A 26,082-nucleotide genomic window follows, 5' to 3' on the forward strand; every position below is an offset into this window, starting at 1 on the left:
AGACACATCATTAACACCCTTGAGAGATTCACTTTGCTTGTTTGTAAGATGAAACAGTTTGGTTAGGAATTTTCTAAGATTCCTATCAGCTCTGATATTTTCTCTCTTCTGAACTCTTTTCACATGAAAGATTCCAACCATTGATTGGCATGTCCCAGGCATTATTCTAGATGCTCACAGGAAGCACACATATCTGCCACTCTCCCTGTGCTGAAGTCTGATGATTCAGGTGTTCACCTCTGCCATAGTCAGAGCTGATTAAAGCACTCGGAACCAGTTGATGTTCTCTGGTCCTGAGTTAGTCGGAGAGGCTTATGGGAACTCTAAGGGATTGCTGGAGTGCTGAAAAGTTTGAAAATTTGTTGAGCTTTGTGCCTGTCACTTCACCTTTCTATGTTTAGATTTTCTCATTTATAGCCAGAAGGAAGGGAGTACAGTGGGGCCTTGACTTACGAGTGTCCTGACTAATGAGTTTTTCGAGATACGAGCCGTCTCTCGGCCAATTTTTGCTTTGAGTTGCGAGCTAAAATTCGGGTTACGAGCCAGCTTCAGATACCCCACTGCTAGTTGGTGCAGCGAACGTCACAGTGAACGCCACAACATCAGCCCAGCATCATGTGTCTCACTTGTTCACTTTAAGCGGTTAGCTCTTAGTTAAAGCATCAGTGTTGTGCTCGCATTTGTGCTTACAGTTATTTTGCAAAACTTCGTTTTGGGGTGTCCGGAACGGATTAATGGCATTTCAATTCATTATAATGGTGAAAATTGATTTGACATACGAGTAATTTGAGTTACGAGCTCCGTCACGGAACGAATTAAACTCGTAAGTCAAGGCCCCACTGTAGATCGTAAGTTCTCAACCTGGCAGCACATGAGGAATTATAAAATTTTAGATTACTCAAGGTTCTATAAGACAAATTAAATCAGTTCTATTGGTTGGGGGCAGGTGTCTATATTTTTTTAACTGTTTCAGGTGATTCTAATGTGTATCTGGACTTGTGAATCACTAGATTAGATGGCCTCTGAGATTCATTTTAGTTCCAATTTTCTGAGTCATGGCAAGGGATCAGCAAACATATTTCTACTATAGGTCAGATAGTAACTATTTTCAGCTCTGCGGGCTATAAGGTCTCTAGTCAACTTCCCTACTCTGCCTTTGTAGAGCAAAGCAAATGTGAACAAATGGATATAGCTTATTTGGCCATTGAGCCAGTTTTGCTGACTTCTGATCTATGGCATAGAATTCACTTCAGAATTAATGGACCATCAGCAAATCATTTTTATCCTAGATATTGACCAGTGATAGAGAGATAGATAGATAGATAGATATAAATTATCTAAAAGACAAATAAAGGATGATGCTTAATTGCTTAATGACAGAGTTTGGGGAAGCCACAATATTTCAAAATTAAGATGCTTAGAAAAGCCTGTTATTTATTGAAATAGTAAAAACTGTGACAAAATGTTTTTAATATATTTTATTGATTTTTCATAGAGAGGAAGGGAGAGGAATAGAGAGTTAGAAACATGGATGAGAGAGAAACAGTGATCAACTGCCTCCTGCACACCCCCTACCGGGGATGTGCCTGCAACCAAGGAACATGCCCTTGACTGGAATCAGACCCAAGACCCCTCAGTCCGCAGGCTTACGCTCTGTCCGCTGAGCCAAACTAGTTTGGGTGACAAAATATTTTGATATGTCATTTTAAACTTCTCTTCTTGAGCTTTTCTTTGAAATATTTTTAGTGGATACCACAAGGCATCCAATTGCATTCACCAAACACCTGCTGAGGGCTTGTCATGTGCTTAAAAAAACACAACAAAACAAAACACAAGACAGAGTGTAAATAATCTCCAATTTAAATAATAGATTCAATGAATGATGTCAGACAAAAGGGTAAATCTGAGTCTACCTTTGTCTGTTGGCACACTTAGTACCATGATTACCAAAGCTCTTAATTAATGAAAATAAGCATCAGCATATTTTTGATACCTCCATGTTTACTTAGAACAAGTATTTTGTCATTAGTTGTAATGGGTTTTCTTTCTCTTATGTCAAAAACAATCTCTGTAACTTCTTGCAGTCAGAGAAAGTGACACTAACTTGCCCTGTGTTTTGCCACAGGTTAGAGTATATAAATCATTTGTGAGATAGCAAGTGGTAATAATTTACTAAGGGTTAGTTTATAGTATACTATAAGTAACTCACTTATGCTGTTAATGTTAATAATTTATAGCAATATGGTCTGACTTTTTACTCTAGGAGCACAAAGTGATAGACACAGAAAACTAGACCAGAGTCTCATGAATATATTTTGAGCAGAGCCTTTTTTTCATGATAAGCATTATCTCTTAAGTCCATGTGCATAACCTAAAGATTATACCAATGACTCTAATAGGGCGTTGGGTTTCAGGTGTGTTATGAGTGCTGAAAAGCAGTTAGTTTGGGCCTACCCAGAGAAGTTGTGATTTAAAATATTTTAATACCTACTTTTACATACTTCACATTCTAAAAATTTCTCTTGTAAAATGTGTGATGTTTTCCACATAATGTAAGTTTTCAAGATATTTCTCTTCACGTTTACTTCTGGGCAATCTTCCTATAATAACCAGGTATGAAATCTCTTTGCAGTATTGCCAGCCAGACATGAGGATTATAAAATAAATTTTCTATTGTCATGGCTTTTGGATGCCTGGGTTTCTAAACAACCAAAGGATAACAGGAACTAGAATATTTTTGTGAGGGAGAGAAATATGGCTTCATGACTTATTCTAGAAAAGGTCTTTAAACCTTTTTGCCCCTCTTTGTCAACAAAAAGTGAACAGGCAAACGAGGAATTATTTTCTTTTTTCACTTTGACATGTTCCCTATAAAGCAAGTTTGAGGTGAGGCTATGGAGCTACTTTTTTGTTAAAACTATCACACTCCCCATAGACTGTTCTCCTGTGCTTAGATTAGTAACTTTAAATGTTATTATAAAGGTAATGAGACTCAGTTTTAAAGATTGACCTAGGATACTTTTTGGAGCATAGTAAATCTGAATAATGAAACCAAAAATTTTAAGCAGATGATTCTCAAGCAAAAGTCCCACCTTGTTTTGGCTAAACTCCAATTTTATAAAAATCTGTACAGATTATGTCAAGTTTTCCTTTTCACAAAAAGAGGAAGATTCAATGCTCAAGGCTCATTTTTGCTTCATCATTTACTTTTCATAATCTAAATGCTCCCACCTAAACTGGGGGTGGCTGCGATGTGACTGCTCTCAGCGGGCCAGACAGAGCTGCCCCTCATTCCTCCTCTGGCAACGCTTTTCTACGCACAGGAAGCAGCATCTTAAGGTTGGGAGTTTGCCAGTTGGCAGTCACTCTCAATAATTGCCAAATCTGAATTTCCACCTAACTCCGTCTGGACAGTGGCACAGCCGTTTTCACATGTCACCTGAAAATGTTAGTCGACATTCTAAATTAGAAAAAGGATTAAGTTAGATTGAAAAGCTCAGTGGAAACAAATAGATGAGACTAAAAATAGTTTGGTGTGTTGCAACTTCCTTCTAATCCAAATAGCAAAGTATATTTTCAGGTTGAGGAGCTCAGAGGTACAATTGCAGCCTGGATTACCTACTTAACTACTCACCACACTGCCATTCTCCCTACACAGACTGCTTTCTGCATGTGAGGTGGAACAATAGATTCATTTACCATTAATAAAGATTTCTTAAGCTATGCATTAAATGGGGAAAATACAAGGAATGCTTTGAATAATGTTATTGTCATAGGCACAGTAGGTTTAACATGAAGCCCCTGAAACATGAGCTATAGGCCCTATCATTTCAAAAGCCCTATACTTAATTATATATGCATAACTTTGATTGTGTTAAAAAGAAGAGCCCCTCAAATTACTTAAAACTAATTAAATACTAACTAATATTGGTGCTTAAGCTTCCAAAGCCAGACCCCCACAAAAACTAATTAAATACTAACTAATACCTTGTACTTCAAGTAGAATGTGTACATTGGCGAGCAGGTGAAGTGCAGGCAGTACTTAGTCATTAATACTAATATCTGGCCACATTACCTATTCAGTAGTGGCATTTCAGTGGTTGCAAAGCTGACCATAATGCAGATGTCCGCCTTTGTCACCTTTCCTTCCTGTGAGAAAATGCACTAACTTATGAATGAATGTCTGCTCATATTCTGTGGATGACTGCCCATTGTTAAGATTCATCTCTGATCACAGCTATGAATTTTTGGCTATGAAATCAAGTGTTCAAATATATGTCTTTGCTTTTGCTATAGTCAGATACTTTTCCCACTCGAACATGTGGTCTACTGAGTGAAAGAAACAATCTCAGAGATCTTGCCAGAAGGAAGTCTACGTTCTGAGTGGAGTTTTCAGAATGCCAAGATACTAGGGGAAAGGCGCCTATCCGTTGTCATGCTCACTGTCTCTGAGGCGTTGAGCTCTATCTGACCTAGAGGTGTGCAGTCCAGGTGGATTGAATCTTTGTCCTTGTCCTGACTGTGAGCTCTCCTTCGATGAGCTCCCTCTCTCAGTTTTTTCCATGTACCTGAGGCAGGAAGATCCTGAGGGATCAGAGGATTGGAATTCTTTGGCTTCCCTTCAGCACTACTTGGGAAATACAGGGAAACCTGTGCTCTGCCACCTGTGTCTAGACATGCCAAGCAATCATGTCCACTCCCTGCTCCCATGCCATGCCATGCCAGGCACCGGGAGCTGCTCTAAGGCAATGCCTGTGTCCTAGGTTCCAGCTTGGAATTGTGACACAGGCCTCCTCTTTTCTAAAACTGCCACATCTACTTGAGGATGGAACCAGAGTTGGGGTGCAGGGCAGGACTCCTTCTGAGAGGAACGGGCGTGTCAGCCCTCTTGTTTACCCTCATTCATGAGTCAGATTGCGGAGGGAGGAGAGGAGCCAGCTCTCTTCCACAAACGTTCAACTGTGGCCAGCGTTTCTGTGTACATACTGTACTATGAGTTCTTCGGGCTCTGGCTTTGGAAGCTTAAGCGCCAATATTCACGTGGCTTTAAATTTTCAAGCTACCAGTCTCTGACTCCAAAAGCCAGTTTTTGAAACTTGAAAACCGGAATTGATTTTCTGTGCTCTGGTTCTGATGTGGCTTCTCCTCCAAGAGGCACTGAAAGTAGAAGGTGCACAGTGGAGAGCCGGTGAAGTGTAAGGCATTAGTTAGTCTTTAATAATAATATCTAGCCACATTATCTATTCAGTAGTGGCATTTTAGTGGTTGCAAAGTTGACCGTAATGCAGGGGTCCGCCTTTGTCACCTTTCCTTCCCGTGAGAACATGTGCTAACCCATGAATGAACGTCTGCTCCTATGCTGTGGATGAGTGCCCATCGTTAAGATGAACTTGTTCTTTTTCAGGTCAGGGTAACCAGGTCATGTTGTGGGCAACTATAAGAGTCTGGGGTCACTTTCAGCACCAAGACTGTATGAAAGATGAGAATTTGAAATTTTCATTTTCTAAATTTTATAGGGATGTCCTACTTGCCACATTAGGCATTAATAGTTTTGGGTCCACCCTCAAGGTGAGCCTCAGTAATGGAGAATGTAATTTGGTGTGCACAAACACAGATCCCTACACAAAAAAATTACATACTTAATTCAGTGCTGCCAAAATAGTGGCTTTGGGTGTCATTTTAAAATAACACTGCACATAATTTTTAGTAGTTTAGATAGCAAGCCTTAAATGTTTTATTGATTGTTTGGAAGTATTAAAATGAAGGATTTTTGTTATATAGTGTTTTTCTTGGACATTCTAAAGCACTTAACAAAGACAAGTTTGGAATTCTTCATAGCACTGATATGTAGAAATGGCAACAGTTTCAACTATATTTTATAAAATTAAGCTAGATTTCTGCATTTCTCTCAATTTTTCATTTCAAGAGAGTGATGTTATTCTTATGCAGAATAAATAAGGTATTTGAAATGTATTTGAACTATTTTTCCTGCAGTTCCATTTCAGTAGTAGTTACAATTATAATTTATCTTTCAGACTTTAAATAGACTAGCAGCTTTCTGTGTAAACTAATGAGTGAAATGCAAGAGTATATTTTAATTCAAAGTTAATGAAAAATAACAGAATCAGGATTTAACAGCCCCTGAAAGTCACCCATAATTTGAAATTTTAAAATATTACATGTAGGAGCAATAGTGATTATATGCTTTTGACATCCCCTCGAGTTGTTTATGATGGATGTGGGCATTGGATACATTTCACATCCATTAACAGTGGGTTTGGCTTAAAAGCATTCTCTTCTTGAATCTTAAACAATTATTGAAGGTAATTCCAAAATGAAAGAAACTGAAGCACAGATTTACTAGATAAAAGAAAGAACTTCATAATCAGCAGGCATGATCAATGGCATGTGGAAACAGGCAGTACCATTAGGTGTGCTAAACTGGACCTTTGCATGTTCCATTGAGGATTAGTATCTAAATTCCTCAGCTTCATCTACCAGTCATCCCATACTAAAGATAATTTTTCCCAGTTAATTTTAAAGATGAAAAATAGAAGTACTAGAAGCACATGCTACAAATGCATTTCTTCCCACCTATTTTTTTTGGCAAAAATATCATTTCTAATAAGCTAAGCCTTAACTATAAATAAAATAATACATTAACATTGTAAAGGAGAAGGATAAATACCTGATGGAGTAAAGCCAGAATCAACCATTAGTTTTAAGGCAAGAAAAGCAATAAATTTCAGCTAGTAAGCTAATAAGACCTGGGAAGGGCCGAGTCACATTATTTTATGTACCATTGTTATATTCCATATTGTTATTTTCATTTCATATGCGATCTGTATTTTAAAAATTATATTCCTGCCCTAGCTGGTTTGGCTCAGTGGATAAAGCATTAGACTGCAGACTGGAAGGTCCTGGGTTCAATTCCAGTCAAGGGCACATGCTCGGGTTGCAGGCTTGATCCCCAGTAGGGGGCATGCAGGAGGCAGCCAATCAATGATACTCTCTCATCATTGTTTCTATCTCTCTCTCCCTCTCCCTTCCTCTCTGAAATCAATAAAAATATATTTTAAAAAATATACTCCAAATTCCAATAAATCATAATTACTCATAGTTGAACTTTTATTTCTATATACATTAAATATATACATTATTAAATGTTATTTGAATAAGTTTATAAAGCAGATGCATATTCAATTTCAAATACAACCATTACACACAGGCATATTTTGCTTAGCAATGGAAATTAATCTTTAAAATGATTGAAATGTAATTATTTAACTACAGATGTATGCCAATGACTTAAATTTTTTGAAGCCTTTTGTGAGGTTATTCAATATTTACTAATCATCAAGAGTTCACTTACTACCCAGCTGACATATAGAATTGTGGGGAGTTATTAAGACACTTCAAGAGAAAAGCAAGAATCTTCTGCGCTAGTTTTGAGGTGTGGAACATTTTATTATAATGTACCAGTTGTACAACATTGTGCAGTGCTGCTCATAGTAGAAAATAGTTTTCTCCTTGACATTATCTGTTCTCTTGAGTATAGTTTGGCTATTTATGTGTGACTTGCATACCTAAGAATTAAGTGATCAGAAAAATAAACAGGTCTAGCCAAAGCCCATTTATATAGGTCCTAGTTAAATCTCTTTGACTAAGCTTTTAATTCTATTCAATTATTTCCTGTGAGTTCATGGTAAAACCTTCTGACAAATAACCACAAGTTGACTAGCTAGTGTTACATCCTGCAAGTTACTTTTTAGGAAACATCAAACTAGTTATGACATTGCCTGCAGCTCTAAAACAAATAAAAATAAAATATTGTAATTTTCATTTCAGATGCGATCTGTGAGCCGCGTCTTTAAGTTTATAGACATGCAAACAGAAGAAAGTATATCCACCAAATCAAGAAAACCATCCAAGGATGGACAACTCTCGGAAGTTATGATTATTGAGAATCAGCATGCGAAGAAAGATGACATCTGGCCCTCAGGGGGCCAAATGATCGTCAAAGACCTCACAGCAAAGTACATAGACAGAGGGAATGCCATATTAGAGAACATTTCCTTCTCCATAAGTCCTGGCCAGAGGGTGAGATTTCAACATTGCTTCCTTTTTTAGACCTGGATTCAGTAAGTTAATCTCAATAGCCTAGAATGATGTGTTCGTAGAATGCGTTTGTAGCACCATTATTGTAGACCAGGATCCATATTGAACACATATATTTCAAGTTGTTGTTATATGGAGCCATTATTTTTTTCCATATGAAATTAATTTTACCTAATTTACACTCTGTCAAAGAAGTGGTACTTTTTTGCTATGCTTTTCCCCATTTGTTTAGTTGGAGTTTTCGTTAAGGTATAGATCAATGTTCCCCCAGTAATTTACTAAGCAAATTTTATTACTTAATGAGCAAAAATAACCATGCATTATTTTGAAACATTCTTTATAGATCCCAACACTGGCTGAGCTCACAGAAAGTACTCAAATATTCTGATTCTGGAATTGATACTTGGAGAAAGAGATGGTCACTCTTTCTACATTTCATGTTCTATAAATGTGGTTTAATATTGTCTTCAAATCTCATATTCTGGACCACTCCATAAATCTATACAGGAGTATTATATTGTTTTGATTGTTATCTTTTTTAAAAAAAACAACAAACTGAGATAGAATACAAGAAAGCCATGTCTTATGAAAGCTGAATTTAAAAACTTCATGTCTTTGTGGATTAATTTCAAATAGAAATTTTTTTTAAATTATTGAAAGAATGGTCAGGAAAGTTTATTAGGCCTCCCTCACTATCACTAGCTAGGAGGAGACTGTTATCACTTGCTTTTTTCCATAGGTTTAGGAATATTTGATAATTTAATGCACTGGATAAAGTTTAGTTTAAAAAGAATATAGAATGAGCAAAAAGTCCCAGCATACCATTCTAAATGGCTTAAAATAGCACACTGGAAATTTTGACTCATCTTATTAAACTTATAGTTAAGATAAATAAATTCACATACTAGTAAAATTAGCCTATTATATTTCTTTTTTTAAGAAAATATGTTTTTATTGATTTCAGAGAGAGGAAGGGAGATGGTGGGAGAGAAACAACATCAGTGATGAGAGAGAATCATCAGTTGGCTGCACGCCCCCTGACTGGGAATCAAATTGTGACCTCCTGGTTCATGCTGGTCGATGCTCAGCCACTGAACCACACTGGCTGGGCTATTATATTTCTTTATATCATAAATGATGAGTTTCTTCTTTTTTGATAGAAAACAATTTTAAATGGACATAAATGGGAAGACTTTAGTTTTTTGGTTTAATTTACCCCTGATTTTAGGATGAGGTTGTTTATGGCTATTTGTTTTATATTAAAGCCCTCATAAAATCTCTGAGATTTTTGACATTTTTGCTTCATTATTGAACTCTAAGAAATGTTTAAGTTATGCTTTGGAACTATGTAAAAGTAACTATTCCTTTTCGCTCCTCCCTCGCATTGAGAAAAGCATAATTATTTACTTACTTTGGCTTTATACATCAGGGAATGCAATCTGCAGCTCAGTGTCCCTGGAGTCACCAGGATGGATGCCCAAAGTACAGTCATCAAGTTATAGTTAAATAGTTTTATATAAACCAGGGTGGAAAGCTGTGGTAAATGATTTGCTCTCCTTCCTCTTGACACCCTCCCTTCCCTTAGCTTTACCAGTGCTCACTTGCCCACTCAATTAAATTCAGCCAAGTTCCAGTAGTGACAGGATCTGCAGCATCCTCATTTCCGTAGTTTCCCTGATGTGAGAGTAGTAATCAGAGATGCTGCAAAATGAGGAAGAAACAATATGCATAGGCATTTTATTTCCCCCGAACATATATATATACACACACATACACACAGGCTATGCGTGTTCCATAACTATTCTTTGCAAGATGTTGTCTAAATGCTATGGGGGAATTAAAACGTTCGCACACGAGGCTATTGATCTTGCCATCCAAAGAGGGAAACTAATGTTTATTGGGTGCTTATCATGCCCCAATCACTGTTTAACGACCTTTATTTGCTATCACATTTGACCTTATTATAACTCAAAAGGTAGATATTATTACCCTTTTTGTGCACAGTGCGAGAAACTGAAGTTCAAAGAAGTAACTAAGGTAGCAGGGATCTGAAACCCAGGTCTATCTGACTGGAAATATTTTTGTGGGTTTTTTTTCCACAACTTGCCACTGCTTCTCTTAAAAGAAGGAGTAGAATAAGGGGATGGGGGGAGGGGAGAGAGAGAGAGAGAGAGAGAGAGAGAGAGAGAGAGAGAGAGAAAGAGGAGTTTGTCCCCAAAAATGACAATCTAAAAGAAGTCCAACATCCAGTAAAGGCTGAGGCAGATTTATTGTGAAGCTAACAAAGCTTAAGTTTTAAATTTCAAAGAACTTCACTTGCCTGACTCAGTTATTCTGAAAAGAAGGTACTGAGACTGTTCTATTCATGGTACAATGTACTTACAACTAGCACCAAACCTAACACTGTTTAACTCTCCACATAATAGTTTGATTTATCTTGATCCAAAATTCTCAGAGAGGAGGTGCATTGAAGTTACTAGAAAACACTGACTTGATATTAGGATAGATCTTAAAAGCTTGTTTGTGGGAAGTACTCTGGCTTATTCAACAGGTCACTGAGAAAGCCTGACAAAACAAATCCCGGAAAAGAATTAGTGAGTGCCAATTATATAAATAACAAGAAGACTTTGTTAGGTACAAACCAGTAAGATTCCTTGGTGTTGAATGAAAAACATGTCAAACATGCTACAATACAAGCTGTTCAACAATATAAGGAAACCAGAGCAAAAGCTAAAAATTTTAAAGCTAAACAAAAGATTAATAAATGGCCTATGAATCTAGTCTCATCCCAATATAAAAACTGAGTTCTCTAAAAATCAGTATTTGCATTTTAAGGAAAGGGAACATGTCATTTATCCTAGTCATTAAAACCCTGACCAATGATTTGGGGCCTGGACCTCAAGGCATTTTTTATCAAAAATTTTTTATATGACCTTAGAGAAAATTACTTCCTTTTATTGAATTTTCCTTCTCTCTATACCTCACCTATACAAGGCATATTTAGATTGCTTATACAAAGCTTTACTGTTGTGTTCAAGTAATCATGACATGTGAATAGGTTTGTACAACATGGGCTGATTCATATATGGAAGTTACATTATGGAATTTCACAAGATTTTTAAATTGAGCATTGATCTAGAAATTGACCAAATTAACAAAATCCATTTGTTTGTTAGATCGACTAAGTAAGTTTATTCATTCATCTGCCTTTTCCCTCCCTCTCTCCCTCCCTCCCTCCATCTCTACTTCACTTCCTTCCACCCTTCTTTACATACATACATACATACATACATACATTCATCCTTCTATCTGCCTGCCCCTCAGTCAATCCAAACAAGTATTTATTGAGCACTTTATATGGGCCAAGGTGCTGAGAATTCAAGGGGATACAAGATAGACTGCTGTGCCCTTTAAGAATTAATATTCTTGGAATTAACACAAGCAATAATCAAGAAAATAATAAAATAATAATCACTGATTGTGATTAGTTGTATAAAGAACCTCAAAGGACTGTTGTGTATAGCATATGGTTTATCTGGTTTTCTCAGTTATCTCAGAGAACATACATTTTTTTCAACTGCAGTTGACATGCAATATTATATTAGTTTCAGGTGTACAACCCAGTGATTACACATTATATAACTTACTAAGTGATCTCCCTGGTAAATCTAGTACCCATCTGATACCATACATATTTAGTACAATACTAGAGCCCCAGTGCACGACATTCATACACTTGGGGGGGTTCCCCTCAGCCCTGCCAGAGCCCTTTTGCAGTCCAGGAGCCCTTGGGGGATGTCCAACTGACAGCTTAGGCCTGCTCCCCATGGGGCAGAGAGTGGGCCTAAGCCAGCAGTCGAACATCCTTAGCGCTGCTGTAGAGGCAGGCTGCTGCGCTCACCAGCTGTCAGCCTGGCTTGTGGCTGAGTGGCACTCCTGTGGGAGTGCACTGACCACCAGGCGGCAGCTTCTGCATTGAGCATCTGCCCCCTGGTGGCCAGTGCGCATCATAGTGACCAGTCGTTCTGTTGTTCGGTCGATTTACATATTACCTTTTTATTACATAAGATTATTGACTACATTCCCTATGCTGTACTTTACATCCCTGTGACTATTCTGTAACTACCAATTTGTACTTCTTAGTCCATTCACCTTTTTTTACCCCTCCCCCAACTTCCCTTTCATCAAAATGGAAAACATACATTTTCTAAGGTCTCATTATAGAGCTCTTATGAAAAAAAGACAATTTTGTCATTATTGTTTATTTACCAGTTTATCCCAAAGGCCTAGTTTATTTCCAGATTCCTAATAAGTGATTAATAAGTTATTATTAAAGATTATTATATGTGCTAAAGCATTTATTGTATCTGTGAACTGATTCTGGTTTGCAAACTGTTACTAATCTGTGATAAGTATAGAAAGTAAGACTAAGCATTTGGAAATTCATTTTTATTATCCAATTTCTAAAGTACTGAAGTGCAGTGCGTTAGAAACTAAAAACACAAAACAAAATGTGACTGTCCTTTACCACAGATGATGTGAAAATCACTACTCTGAAGGACCATTTGCTCAGTTCTACTATAAAAATGGCTGAATGATAAAAAAAAAAAAAAGGAATAATGTTAAGAGGAAGGAAATGAACATCTATTCAGTGCCACTAAATGTTGGGCAGTTTATTCATTAAGTAAGTGCAGGAATGTTTGATCTCACTCAAAGCACTTTCCCCCGAGTGCTGGGTCTGAGTTAACATCAGAGCACAGGGCTGGGCTAAGTTCCTGCAGCGTCTGCTCGCCCCTTGCTCTGCATGCTATGCTCTGATGGTCTTCAGTAACAAGAATGGTTTTTACTTTCCTTTAGTATATTTTTTGCTTCCCAAAATGCTCTTCTTGTCAAACAGGATGGATGTAAGAATTTGATTTGACAGCTGTCCAAGTGCTTATTCATGAGGGTAGCAAGGCCCAACCTGCCTTCTCTGGGCTTGTGTAGCTCACTGAACTTAGTCTTGTTTATTGTCAGGCCTGAACTTGATGCTTGCTTATTTATAAAAGACAGTATCTAAGTATTAGGATTGTTTCAGATTCATTCATTTTCAAGTTTGTGTTTGTAACTGGATCAAACTATAGGTCTCTGCTTCTGGCTTGAGCCCATCCATAGAAATGGTGTGCATTCAGACACTGTATCTTTGCTTTTCGTTGATGGGAAATGGGCATTTTCAACCTTTTTGCCATTACCGAAGTCAGGGATAAAGGAAGCCAGCATCAGGGATCCAATTCCTTATGGACAGTTTCTGTATTTAGTTCCAGGTAAATATTGGTCATAATTGGGAGTACTAAAAAAGGTTTGAGTAAATAAGTGAAAATCTTTCTCTGGTGATTATTTAAAAATAACAGTTCCTATGGTTTTTTATTGAAGTATATTACCAGATTACATTTATGATAGGGTATCTGTATGTCACAGAAGTAATGCCATCACTCTTATATTCTAGGTGGGCCTCTTGGGACGAACTGGATCAGGGAAGAGTACTTTGTTATCGGCTTTTTTGAGACTGCTGAACACCGAAGGAGAAATCCAAATAGATGGTGTGTCTTGGGATTCAATAACTTTGCAACAGTGGAGAAGAGCCTTTGGAGTTATGCCACAGGTAAGCTGGAAAAAAATAGGGAAAAAAGTAACTAAATATAATTTTACCATTATTTGATGTTTGCAATCAAGAAATTCACATTTCCCTGCAAAATGTATTTGTTATATATTTCTGCCCATTTTGTGCAGTGTAAACTTTTCATTAGGAGAAGAACTATCTCTAAAAGTTCAGAATTCTCTGCTATCCAGTTATTGAAATATTAATAGTTTTGATAGCCTGTCCCAGAAGACATAATCTGTAGTAAGAGGCTGGGGCTTTTGTCCTGCTTCAGTGGTCTGAGTTTCAAGTTAGCGACCACAGCAGGTTGAGAAATGCTTTGTGAGATATAAAAGATGCTGCTGAAATCACAAACACTTGGAAGCATGAGGGAGTGGAATTGAAAGTAAAAATGGAATGATTGTATTTTTGTTCTTTGGCTAAGAATAACCATGTCAGATTAATCTGTAGCTATTTTTTAAAGAAAGTTGTATATTTTTTTTCTGAGAGAAAGGGGAGGAGGGTCAGAAGACAGTAATGGGATGGATATGGGTAGAAACTACTCCAAGAGAAGCTGAGATTTAGGAACTAAGCTTTTTGCCTGGTTCTGGCTCTGCCTACAGGAGCCTCTGGGTTGCAAGTTGTTATTGTTGTTTTTTTTAATTGAATGTATTGGGGTGACATTGGTTCATAAAACCATAAAGGTTTCAGTGTACAACTCAATGAAACATCATCTGCACACTGCATCATGCGCCCATCACCCCAAGCAAAGTCTTTTTCCATCCCCTTTCCCCCCTCCCCTGCCCACTTTTACTTACCTTCCCCCCTCCCCCCTTCCCTCTGGCTATCTTCACACTGCTGTCAGTGTCCATGTGTTATGTGTATATCTTTTTTTTGGCTAATCCCTCCCCCTTCTTTTTTTTAATGTCACTCTTTGATCTGGGTCACACACAGTATCTCTAGCCTCACTGGCTTAGTATCACTGTTTTATTGCAAAAGGACTTCTTACATATGAGAAAAATAGCAACAGTTCCATTCTAAAATGATTCAAATGGAAACCAATGAATATCTTTAATGTGAGCAAATCTGAGAGGCATGTGCTGCATACCTACTAGTATTTGCTCTCATCTCTATGGATATAGTCACTGTTTCAATGATCACTTTGCCCTCTTTGTATTAATGGACACTGAATCCACTCCACTACCATGGTGCTCACAATTATCTACTTTTATCACAAAATTAAAATGCTAGGAACATCTCCCAGGAGATTGACTATAAATCTACCTTGAGAAAAAAGCTTGTATTTTTTAGATTACTTTTGTGTAACATTTGCTCCTCTCAACTAATGAGGCACTAAATATTGTAACTGCTAGAATGATGCTTTTCATTCATTTGTGTAGACTTTGCCATGTTGCCAGAAGCTTAATCCTGGTTGAACTTTAAAAAACAATATTGTTTCTTCAGAAATAAAAAGATAAACAGTGGGGATACAAGTATCCCGAGGTGATAGCATGAGGCAAATGGCAATGTGGAAGAACACAGAATAGAATTTGGTTGTCTGAGAAGAGTTGCTGTTCAGTTGACGCTAATTATTCTGATTCCATTTTTAACACTACGGTGTCGGGTGAATTTCCCGCCAAAATATAAGATGGCGCAGGCAATTATTTAGGTTTCCCGCGCAAAATCAGGGATTTTTATGATACCTATTACCCCAATGGGTATGAAACGGTTCGCATACGCAGGTAGGTATCTTTGTGAACGGCAAACAAACAAATATTTGGTAATACGCAGTTACAATCGGCCCGAGTTTACACGTTTCCCGCACTCCACCGCAAATCTATATGAACCGAGTTAAAGACGGCTCCCGCGGAGTACGCGCAATTCACGCGAGCCGACTTAACTCGTTTCCCGCACTCCAAGTGTTAACTACAATAATGAAGGTTTGTTTCCTTGTTGTTCTTATTCACAAAAATCCGCCCATTAGAATAAGCAACGTTCTAAAAGATAATTTCAGTTTCACTGGGAATCCTTTTGTTTATCTGCCATGTGATAGAGAGGTTTTTGTTTTATTGTCTGTTCTATTTAGGAACCTAGATATGCAGGAACCTGAACATGCAAGACCTGCAGAAAAATAGAGTGGGCCAGAGTTGTGAAAATTCTTTATCTTATCTTTCCACCAAAGTGAATCTTCCAAACACCTTTATTTCATTTTCTCTCTCCTATGCCTTTAAGCTTTTTATAAACGAAACAAAAAATACTTTGAGATATGCCTTTAAAAATGTGTGATTAGGCTCACAGAAATGCTTCTCATTGTACATGTTTATGACCCTGGTTTCTGGGACTGTTTCAGAGTGTCACAAGGATGTCTATAGACAGAATGTACTATTTCCTCTACATTAACACCTTGAGAACATTAAGTGACTATCCAAGAAATAGAGAAAAAGGGCAAACTCTTCACACCTTTTTAACATCCAAACCAAGAGATGCTTTTACTGAAAGTTCAAGTCACATAATTTTGTCCCTTTCCTGGAGTTTGACCTTAAGGAAGAAAAAGGAATTTAAAATCCTACAAAAACTTTTTTTTCTTTTATATCTTTTCCTTCCTTTCATCTTTCTGATCTGGCAAGGGCGTAGATCTCTGACATTGAGAAATCAGAGATCTCTCGGTCAATTAGTCACTTGTTTTCATACACATGAAACTGGAATTTTGAACAAGAAACGTTCCCTTTCCTTCAGTGATCCCGAATCCTATGGAACCACAAGATGCCATTAGTTTGGGCAAGTTCATGCAATTGTGTTTTGGCTTTTTCTGTTCTTCCCTCCTGTAGCTAGAAAATATGCAAGAAAGTAATCTTGGAGAATGCAGCCGGCCAGGAATTAGGGGATTGTGTACTTTGCAAGGTGGAGCCTTCTTTAAATTGTTCTATTTTGCCTGTGAGTTCTGAGAGCATGGATAGTAAGACCTAGAGTCAGAGCCCAATGGGCTTAGGCAATTTGAACACTGAGACTTGTTCATTAACCTTAAGCCTTAGTTAAGCCCTTAATTCATGAAAAACAGAGAAATAACTTTAAAATGTATTTTCAAAGCTTCAATTACAAGTTTGAAAGGCTGCAAAGCTATTCCGAGGGAATGACAAGCCTCTTCTTGCAATGAGACTTTGATCTGAAACTAGTCCACGCCCACACACGACTGCCACTACAGAGTTGGAACATCTTTTGCTGTGAGAGACATTACTTAACCCCATAATATGTATCTATCGATCTGAACAATGAAGTTGGGAGCACAGCAGTTCTCATTCAGTTTAACAACAATTCACAATTTAATAATTAGTTATTGAACTCTTTCTTTATGCTTAAATTATAATAATTATTATAGATTCTATAGTTATATTAGTGGTATTGAGCTCCCCATTCAACCTGTGACTTCCATTGAGAGACTCAAAAGTACACTCATTGCCATAAGTCAGGGATCACAGGAAAAAACAAAAATGATAAATTAAACATATATAGTCATGGGTCCAGGTACAGACTAGTCAGGGAATGCAGTGGGCAAGTAGGAGAGAGAATCCAGCCCCACCACATTACTGTATTCTTAAGGTGATAATTAAAGTGGGCCGTAAAGTGTGTAAGTTTTAGAAAGGGTCCGGGCAGGGAGTTGTGGAGAGCATATTCCAGGATCCCAGGCAGGGATATTATGAACAAGGACAGAGATGGGAATTAGAAAAAGTTGGGGGAGCAAAGGGCAGAGGAGGCTCTATGTTAGAGAGTCTTTGGAAAGAGGGAAAGACTTGGCAAGTGAGGAATAGGTTGACTCTTGAGCCAGAAGAGGTGGTGAAAGCAGCATGTGGACCATGGACTTTCGGGAGCAGAATCAGGGGCAGGGCGATGGGCTGAGATACTCGCCAGCTGTACTGTAAGAAGGTAATGAGGACAATGAGAGTGGAGTCCCAGATTCAAGAAAAAAGAGAAAATAAATGGTATGGTCATTAGTGCAATACAGTCTTAGTATTTCTGAGCCAAAAAGTTGATGTCTTTGATAATTTGGTCTGATCTAGGAAACATTTTTATGCTATCTCTGAAAAAGTATATCCTAAAAAATTGGCTCTAAAAGCTTTTAATGCATTAAATGACTTTATAGGAAGCAATAATTTGAACACCTTAAATGTAACCATTTACATACAAATAAATGGTATATACATTAACCTTATAAAATTATCTATTTGTTATAAGCCTTAAACATTTTTTTTTAAATCCTCAACTGAGGATATTTTTCCATTAATTTTTAGAGAGAGTGGAAGAGACAGGGAAAGACAGAGAGAAATATCCATGTGAGAGAAACACATTGACTGGTTGCCTCCTGCACACGCCCTGACCAGGGCCTGGGCCAGGGAGGAGCCCGCAACCAAGGTACATGCCCTTGAAGGACCCTTCGGTCCGCAGGGCGATGCTCTATTCACTGAGCCAAACCAGCTATGGCAACCTTAAACATTTTTGACTGTTCTTGTTAGTAGATGTTCGTAAAAGCAAGGTAACACTTATTTTTAAACATTCTATAATTCAATCTCACATTCTTTATTTGTTTAAATTTGATGGATTTTTCTTTTACAGATTCAACTTAGAATAAAATTTTGCAGACATTGCCAAAAGACAAGAATAAACTATGTTTTGCATATTCATAACTGTAAACCTACTTTTTCCCAAACCTGTATATATTCTGAGCCAAAACAAAAAAGCACTATATCCTTGCCCTGGCCAGTGTGGCTCAGTTGTTTGGGCTATGTCCCATGCACTGAAAAGTTGCTGGTTCAATCCTGGTTAGGGCACATGCCCAGGTTGTGGGCTTTATCCATGGTAGGGGACATGCAGGAGGCAATCAACGTTTCACTCTCACATCAATCTCTCTCTCTCTCTCTCTCTCTCTCCCCCACTCTCCCCCCTCCCTTCCTCTCTCTCTAAAAATCAATGAAAAATCTTTTTTTTTTTTTTAAAAAAAAAAAGCACTATATCTTCAAGGATAGGAGTCATTTCTCTGACTCATTTAATTTATTCTACATTCAGTTATCACAGAATCCAAATTGCTTTTTTGTTTTTCACTTGATATCCAAGGCTGAAGCATCTATTACAGTGAAATACTAGTACTAACAACTCCGAGCACTCCACTGGCTTGGCTGTCTCCACTGCGCTGAGGAATCAGCTTCAGGAAAGAGATTAGTTAGGCAATGAACATTGGTGCTCTCCTAATTTTTCCTTGAGTCCCAAGAATTACTCTTTATACCTTATGTACAGGACATTGAATAAATATCAAATATTTGTACATCTTCATTTTCCTATGGTGAACAGTTTCATAAAAGAGAGATAGAGGATCATTGTGACTTATGGCTTCAGGGATATATTTCGTTGTTCAATAAGCCTGATGGTGCCACCTTGGCCAAGCCACATGACTTCTTGGGGTCTTGGCTATTTCATGTGTAAGTCAGGGAAAAGGATGTAGGTGACCGCTCAGCTTTAGAGATGATGAGTTTGTGGAAACTTCACACCGTTTAGAAAACAGAACTAAACACCTACTGCCACCCTGGAAGCAAGAGAGTGCCAGACACTATTTGTAACACAGGAATGAAATGTTTGAATAATTGTATGAAATTGAATTTTAACTGAACTAGTTCATTCAGTTCATTTTTCTTTAAAATTAAAGTATTACCTTAATGCTAGACAATAAACTGTAAGCAAAAGACTTACAGAATTTCTGAATGGTATTAAATCCACTACATCTAAAACTTTTGGATGTCTAATTTTAATAAACAACTTTCTTCCTTCATAATTTTGAATATATACCTATTTTAAATAAATTATTAGATATTGCTATACATTTGATAAATATTATATACAAATTATTAGGCCATTAGAAAAAGCTAGGCATACTATTTCCCAAGTAATTATATAGAGATATTAAAGTTGTAATGGGTTGTTAGTATTATTTCTTTGAACTCTAACTATCTACATATATAAAAGGCTAATATACAAAGTGTCCCTTTGGGAGTCCAACTTGGAGACCGGGAGTTCGATTGCTCGCTATGACATACACTGACCACCAGGGGGCAGTGCTGAGCAAAGGAAGGCCCTGGCCGGAGGCCAGAAGGCCCTGATCACAAGCCAGGCCTAAGGACCCTACCTGTGCAGGGCCTCTAGTCTTTTTATATTTTTACTTTTTATCTTGAAATCAGCCCATTTATTTATTCAGGAAACATTTATTGAGCATATACTATATACAAAGCCTTTGAGTTAATGACAGGGTATATAGCAAAGTTATAGTGTGGAAGAGATGAACATTACAAAAATGATCACAAATGCGTATATAATTTTAATGCTCACCAAGTATGTGGCTGGAGTGGAAAGGGGCAGGGTGGGGAGAAGATCACCAAATTGCCAGAAGAAGTAGAAGGGACTAAATTTGGTAGTGTCTGTTGACCATCTTAAAGATTTTACATTTTCCCTGAGTGCAATAGAAAACCACTGAAAGCTTTTCAAAAAGTGGAAGACATAATCCAATTTATACCGTAGCAACTGCTTTGGTCATTAAATGAGAGTGAACTGGGAAGGGAGGCAAGAGTGAAAGGAAAGAGACCAATTAGGAGGTTCTTGCCATCTTCCAGAGAGAGATGTCTTGATGGCTTGAACTTTGCAATAGCAGTAGAGATTTAAAATAAATAAATTTGAGATATATTTTTGAGAAACCAATTCACAGGTCTGAAGATTGATTCCATTCAGGAAGATTAGGGAGAAAGTTAAGTCTTTGATGATTCCCAAGTTTCTGCATTGAGGAAATGAAGGTGCTATGAATTGAAATGGAAAACCTAGAGGTAGAGTAGATTTGAGAAAAAAGATGGCATTTTCCATTTTACAATGAGAACACTGAGGCTCAAAGAACTTGGGTTCTTATTTATAGACTAGAGGCCCGATGCACGAAATTCATGCAAGAGTAGGCCTTCACAGCTGCAGTGGCTGCCTCAATCCCTCCCTCGCAGTTGCAGGCGGCTGCCTAGATCCCTCCCTCTCAGCCGCTGGTGGCTGCCTGGATCCCGCAGCTGCAGCCCCAGCTTCATTCCGGAAGGACATCTGGAAGGACATCTGGAAGGATGTCTGGTCTAATTAGCATGTTATGCTTTTATTATTATAGATATATCCACCAGGTCAGAGCTATATTATATACCATCTTTGCAAACTACATTACCTTTAATAACTTCTGTGTTTGGTTTGATGTTATGATACCTTTGGCCTCCACCCATGGTTGTCCAGAGCAATGGCACTATTCCATTTGTCTGCAGTAAAAAGTTCTATTGTCTTGTTTCATTGGATATGTAAGTCCTCTTGAAACTTACAAGGACCTGTAGCCCATATAAACCCTTCAACTCAGATCCTGCATAGGAAGAGGAAGCTAACCTCTCCACTGACAGTGCAGGACCTGAGCTGTGGCCAGGGGCATGGATGGCAGTGCTGTAATCAAGACTATACTACTGAGTGCATGGGATCCTGCCCAATCTTTAATCTTTTCCTGGAAAAAAATTGGTCCCCATAAGACTTGAGGTATTTTGCTATGGTGGTGAAGAGCACAGGTTTGAAGACAAATACCCTTGGGTCCTGCTAGCTAAGTGACCTTGGAAAAATCACTTCCATTTTCCCTGCTGTGGTTTCTTCATGTGCAATAATAGGATCTATCATTAGGCTGATATGAAGATGAAGAGATGCCACATGTAAAGAGCCTTACCTGGCACGCGGTAAGCCTGCCATAAGCCAGAGCTGTTTCCCAGCCACTTAGTTCCCAGTGGAGATAACTGTTCTGAAGCACATAATTGTCTGATGCTTGGTAACCCCCCATGGTTGTTATTTCCCATAGAAAAATGTAAAAAATAGTAAATGGCAAAATTCCATTGGCAAGTCTTTGAACTTTAGATACTAACTAAACCCAATTTCTTAAATAATGAATTGACTCAAGTTCTCAGCGTCACTTCCTCTTTATTTCTCCTTAGTTTATCAGAATTATCTTTGCTCTCTTTGGCTTATTTGGATATTGCATTCATTTACTTGGCAGCTTGGAGGAGATTACACAGATATACTTCTTACACGTCTTATCATCTGATGAGTCATCTAGCTAACTCTTATATCCACTTCTGTAATGCAAGGTACACATCCCTAGGAAGTTAAGTAATAGCAGACAAAGCCCTTTTTTGGAGGGGGAGGGGAGGTGCTCTAGAGGGCTCCTGAGATATTTAGCAACACCTTTGTTTTTTAAGCCATAAATTATGCCCTGGGGAATAAGGTCTCTAATATATCTCACCTTGACTTTGGCTGCCATGGTGAGGATATTTGAATTCTGCCTGAGAGGCACAGATAGCATCAATCTGTAGGCATCTTACCTTGTGCATTTCCTTATAGATCAGGTTGGCACTGAGCATTCTCTTTCAGTCTAAAGCAATTTGTGAAAATTAAGCTTTTAAAAAATTCAGTTCTTAATTCTCCTTTCTGGATGTTACTAACCAAAGGCAAAACCAAAAAGGCAAAGCAAAAAATTATTCTGAACATTAGTATAAAAAATATTTTTCAGTTCACCCATAGGCACAAAGAGAGAACTAAATATTATTATTGTATCAGCATTCCCCAAGGAGATAGCAAATTTATTTTAAAACATTTTTTAATCATATAGGTCGACCTTAGAAGACAGTGACATAACATGGCAAGTAGAGTGTCTAGGGCAGGGGTCCCCAAACTTTTTAAACAGGGGGCCAGTGCACTGTCCCTCAGACCATTGGAGGGCCGGACTATAGTTTAAAAAAAAAAAACTATGAACAAATTCCTATGCACACTGCACATATCCTATTTTGAAGTAAAAAAACAAAATGGGAACAAATACAATATTTGTATTTGCATGTGGCCCGCGGGCCGTAGTTTGAGGACCCCTGGTCTAGGGTGACACTGAGCAGTGCTCCATGCAGGGAATGAGATTGCCACTTTAGATTGTTACTTTTTTTTTTTTTTAATATATTTTATTGATTTTTTTACAGAGAGGAAGGGAGAGAGATAGAGAGCTAGAAACATCGATGAGAGAGAAACATCTATCAGCTGCCTCCTGCACATCTCCCACTGGGGATGTGCCCGCAACCCAGGTACATGCCCTTGACCGGAATCGAACCTGGGACCCTTCAGTCCGCAGGCCGACACTCTATCCACTGAGCCAAACCGGTTTCGGCAAGATTGTTACTTTAGAAGGATCAACCTCAGCCTGCCTCCCTTCCCTCTGTAATGTGCATTCAGTTAAACAAACATTTGATTTCTGCGCTTTCACTGATTTCTAAGTGAATTCTCCTGTGCCTGACTGGTTTTGAGTCAGGCACAGGAGAATTCACCTTGTTTTTATAGACCAGATTAACATGGATGTTTAAATAAGTAGCTGTAATTCAATTTCAAAATCCCGTAGGAAGCTATGTTTATAATAGAAATTCAAGGAAAATACATTAATATAAAACAGAAATTTGTTCAAACCATTGTGACTCATAATCTTACAATCTTTAACTATTAATTTAATATTATACTTTCTTATAAGAAATATTGTTAGGAATAAAACATTTAATTTTCCACAGTTTACAGTGATCTTAATTTCTTTATCTTGTGGACATTGGGATAAGAAACATGTTCATAAGGGGCTTCAAATGTAGCTATATTTTATTTCTTAAAAACATACAAAGCAAATATAAAATTTTAAAAACTGAAGAAAACTAGATGGCAAGTACATGGGTGGGTGTTACATTATTTTAAAATATGTTTTTTGCTTGAAATATTTTACAATAAAATGTGCAAAAAAATAAAAATATGTTTAGGTTATTCATGCTTTCCACTTTGTTTTCTTATTGCTATAGAAAGTATTTATCTTCTCTGGAACATTTAGAAAAAACTTGGATCCCTATGAACAGTGGAATGATCAAGAAATATGGAAAGTTGCCGATCAGGTAAGGATGCTAACAAATATTTTGAAAAAGGTAGTTCATACCCACACAAGAGTGGCTGTCATAGCTGAGATAATTTTACACACTTGTGCCTGTGTGTGTGTGTGTGTGTGTGTGTGTGTGTGTGTGTGTGTGTGAAATCAAAGAACTCTAACATACTGGAGCACCCAGTACTTGAATTAGACCTCCTCCTCTCCTCAGTGTTTAGTCTCCATCAATCAGGCCCCAGAGATAACATTTCTGTGACCTTCTTCCCTACCAATGTGCATCAGTGAGACATGAACTGGGAGACCTACAGTACCTACAGCACACCAGGATTATTTCTGATACAAAAAGTCATCTCTCTACACCTTTCAGCTACTCCCTCTCTGGGTTTTGAAGCTTCCCCAGTAGAAGGCTTTGCTTTGACATGATGTATTTTTCTGGGAAGCATGGTTTTAACATAAAGATGGTGATCATTCTAGGACAACTGCAGACGACTACAGTCCTCTCTGGAAGCCACCAGAAGTCAACTGCCTTTAGGGAGTGTGCTGGCTATGAGTGCTTCTAGGCACAATGCCACATGACCTAGATACAGCATTCTCCATTCATTCTTTGCAGTCATTAAGGCACCACATAAGACACATATGGATTAAAACAGAATCAAAATTCCTAAATAAGGCCCTAACTGGTTTGGCTCAGTGGATAGAGCATCGGCCTGCGGACTGAAAGGTCCCAGGTTCGATTCTGGTCAAGGGCATGTACCTTGGTTGCGGGCACATCCCCAGTAGGGGGTGTGCAGGAGGCAGCTGATGGATGTTTCTCTCTCATTGATGTTTCTAACTCTCTATCTCTCTCCCTTCCTCTCTGTAAAAAATCAATAAAATATATTTTTTAAAAAATCCTAAATAAGACCCTGTATTTACCCAATAGGTGGTTTATTACAATTGAAGGTATTATACACAGGAATTTTAGGTGAGAGAGAGAGCTGGAGTGAAATGCTTGGTTCCATTAAAAAAAATCCTAACTGTAAACTGACAATTCTTGAAATATAGGCATTATAGTAAAGTAAGAGGCAACATAAATTGCTCTATTTCATTAAACTTGAGGTTTAAGTTCCAAGCCCTGGATGATGACACACTACAACTATGAGACCTAAATAAGAACTTTGGGTTTCAAGGGTCTTTTTAGGAAACAATATCATTCCACTATTTCCTGTATTGTTGGTCCTTGTAGCACAATTCCCAAGTGTTCTTTCCTTTTCTGCCTTCATTCAGAATGGATCTTGTCAGGAGCTTTGAAATATCTGTTAGTGTGAAACACTTCCCCATTGAGTGCCCAGCCTTAACATGCCCCTAATAAAATGCACTTAGATTAACTGTTTTCAGTATCAAAGTTTCCTATTACCCAACAAATGGGAGATTTTAAAGGAAACATTAACTAAATTGGAAGTGACACATTTTAAGGAAAATCTTTGATGTGACTTCTAGAATGAACTATAGGGACACAATTTTGTGGGAGAGAAACTTGGAAAGAAAGGCATCAGACTGTATAAAATCTGCAAATATTGCCAAGTCAAAATAAAACTTACAGGAAATCAGCAACATAAAAATATCTAAAATTTTAGAAGTCATGGGGAAGATTTTAAATACCAATAGGATGCAAAAGTGTTTTGATTTTTATTTGATCAAATTGTATTGAGGTCTATCTTTTTTTCTGATCATCTTTTTAATAATTTGCAAACAGAGATGTTAATGCTATTCCTACATTATTAACTTCATGTGCTTTGAGCGGTGGTGATAAGTTTTTGCTGCAGAGGCCCTGAAAATAGCATAAAAACAAATAAGCAACAGCCCAGAGAAGTAGAAAAGGCATTAGTTTAAAAGAGGGCCTGGGCTTTAGTCCTAAATGGTTGATCATATAACATATCCAAACAGGAATATTTAGGGGCATGTCAGTTTCTAAACTGGACAGGATACTGGGAAAATGGTGTAAACCAGGATGATCTGGGGACGAACCAGGATGTATGTCATTTCATCGAGTCCTCTCTGTGACCTTGGTATGACTCAGGTCTCTAGAGGGAAATAAACTGAATAATGGCAGGTAGCCAAACTCCTGAATCATATCCCAACAGCACCTCCTTCATAATTCCCCTTTTCCCAAGTGAAAATCACAAGCACATGACAACACTGGCCAAGAAACACTTTATTCCTAGCTTGGATCTGGACAAAAACCCCATTGTGAAGCCTTACCATTGCTGACCTAGACTAGATTGTGTGAAGCCATGAGGATCATGCCTAATGAGTAACTCTTAAGGCTTGGAAGCAAAGCTGACCCAAACAGCTCCCTGTCCCTTTGTGTCATAGGCCCACA

The 26,082-nt window shown here is 37.9% G+C and overlaps 1 protein-coding gene across 1 annotated transcript in view; it reads left to right on the top strand.

Annotated features, from left to right (window-relative positions):
• The window catches only part of CFTR (CF transmembrane conductance regulator), a 202,120-nt gene that overhangs the window by 158,570 nt on the left and 17,468 nt on the right, over positions 1 to 26,082 (top strand). Inside the window, exons 22-24 of the mRNA XM_070423784.1 lie at positions 7,849 to 8,100; positions 13,604 to 13,759; positions 23,644 to 23,733. Coding sequence (XP_070279885.1) covers positions 7,849 to 8,100; positions 13,604 to 13,759; positions 23,644 to 23,733 — 498 coding nt within the window. The remainder of the gene's footprint in view (positions 1 to 7,848; positions 8,101 to 13,603; positions 13,760 to 23,643; positions 23,734 to 26,082) is intronic.

The sequence above is a fragment of the Myotis yumanensis genome, unplaced genomic scaffold (genome assembly GCF_028538775.1).
Source record: "Myotis yumanensis isolate MYYU_CA2020_CCGP unplaced genomic scaffold, mMyoYum1.0.hap1 SCAF_9, whole genome shotgun sequence".
Taxonomy (NCBI): domain Eukaryota; kingdom Metazoa; phylum Chordata; class Mammalia; order Chiroptera; family Vespertilionidae; genus Myotis; species Myotis yumanensis.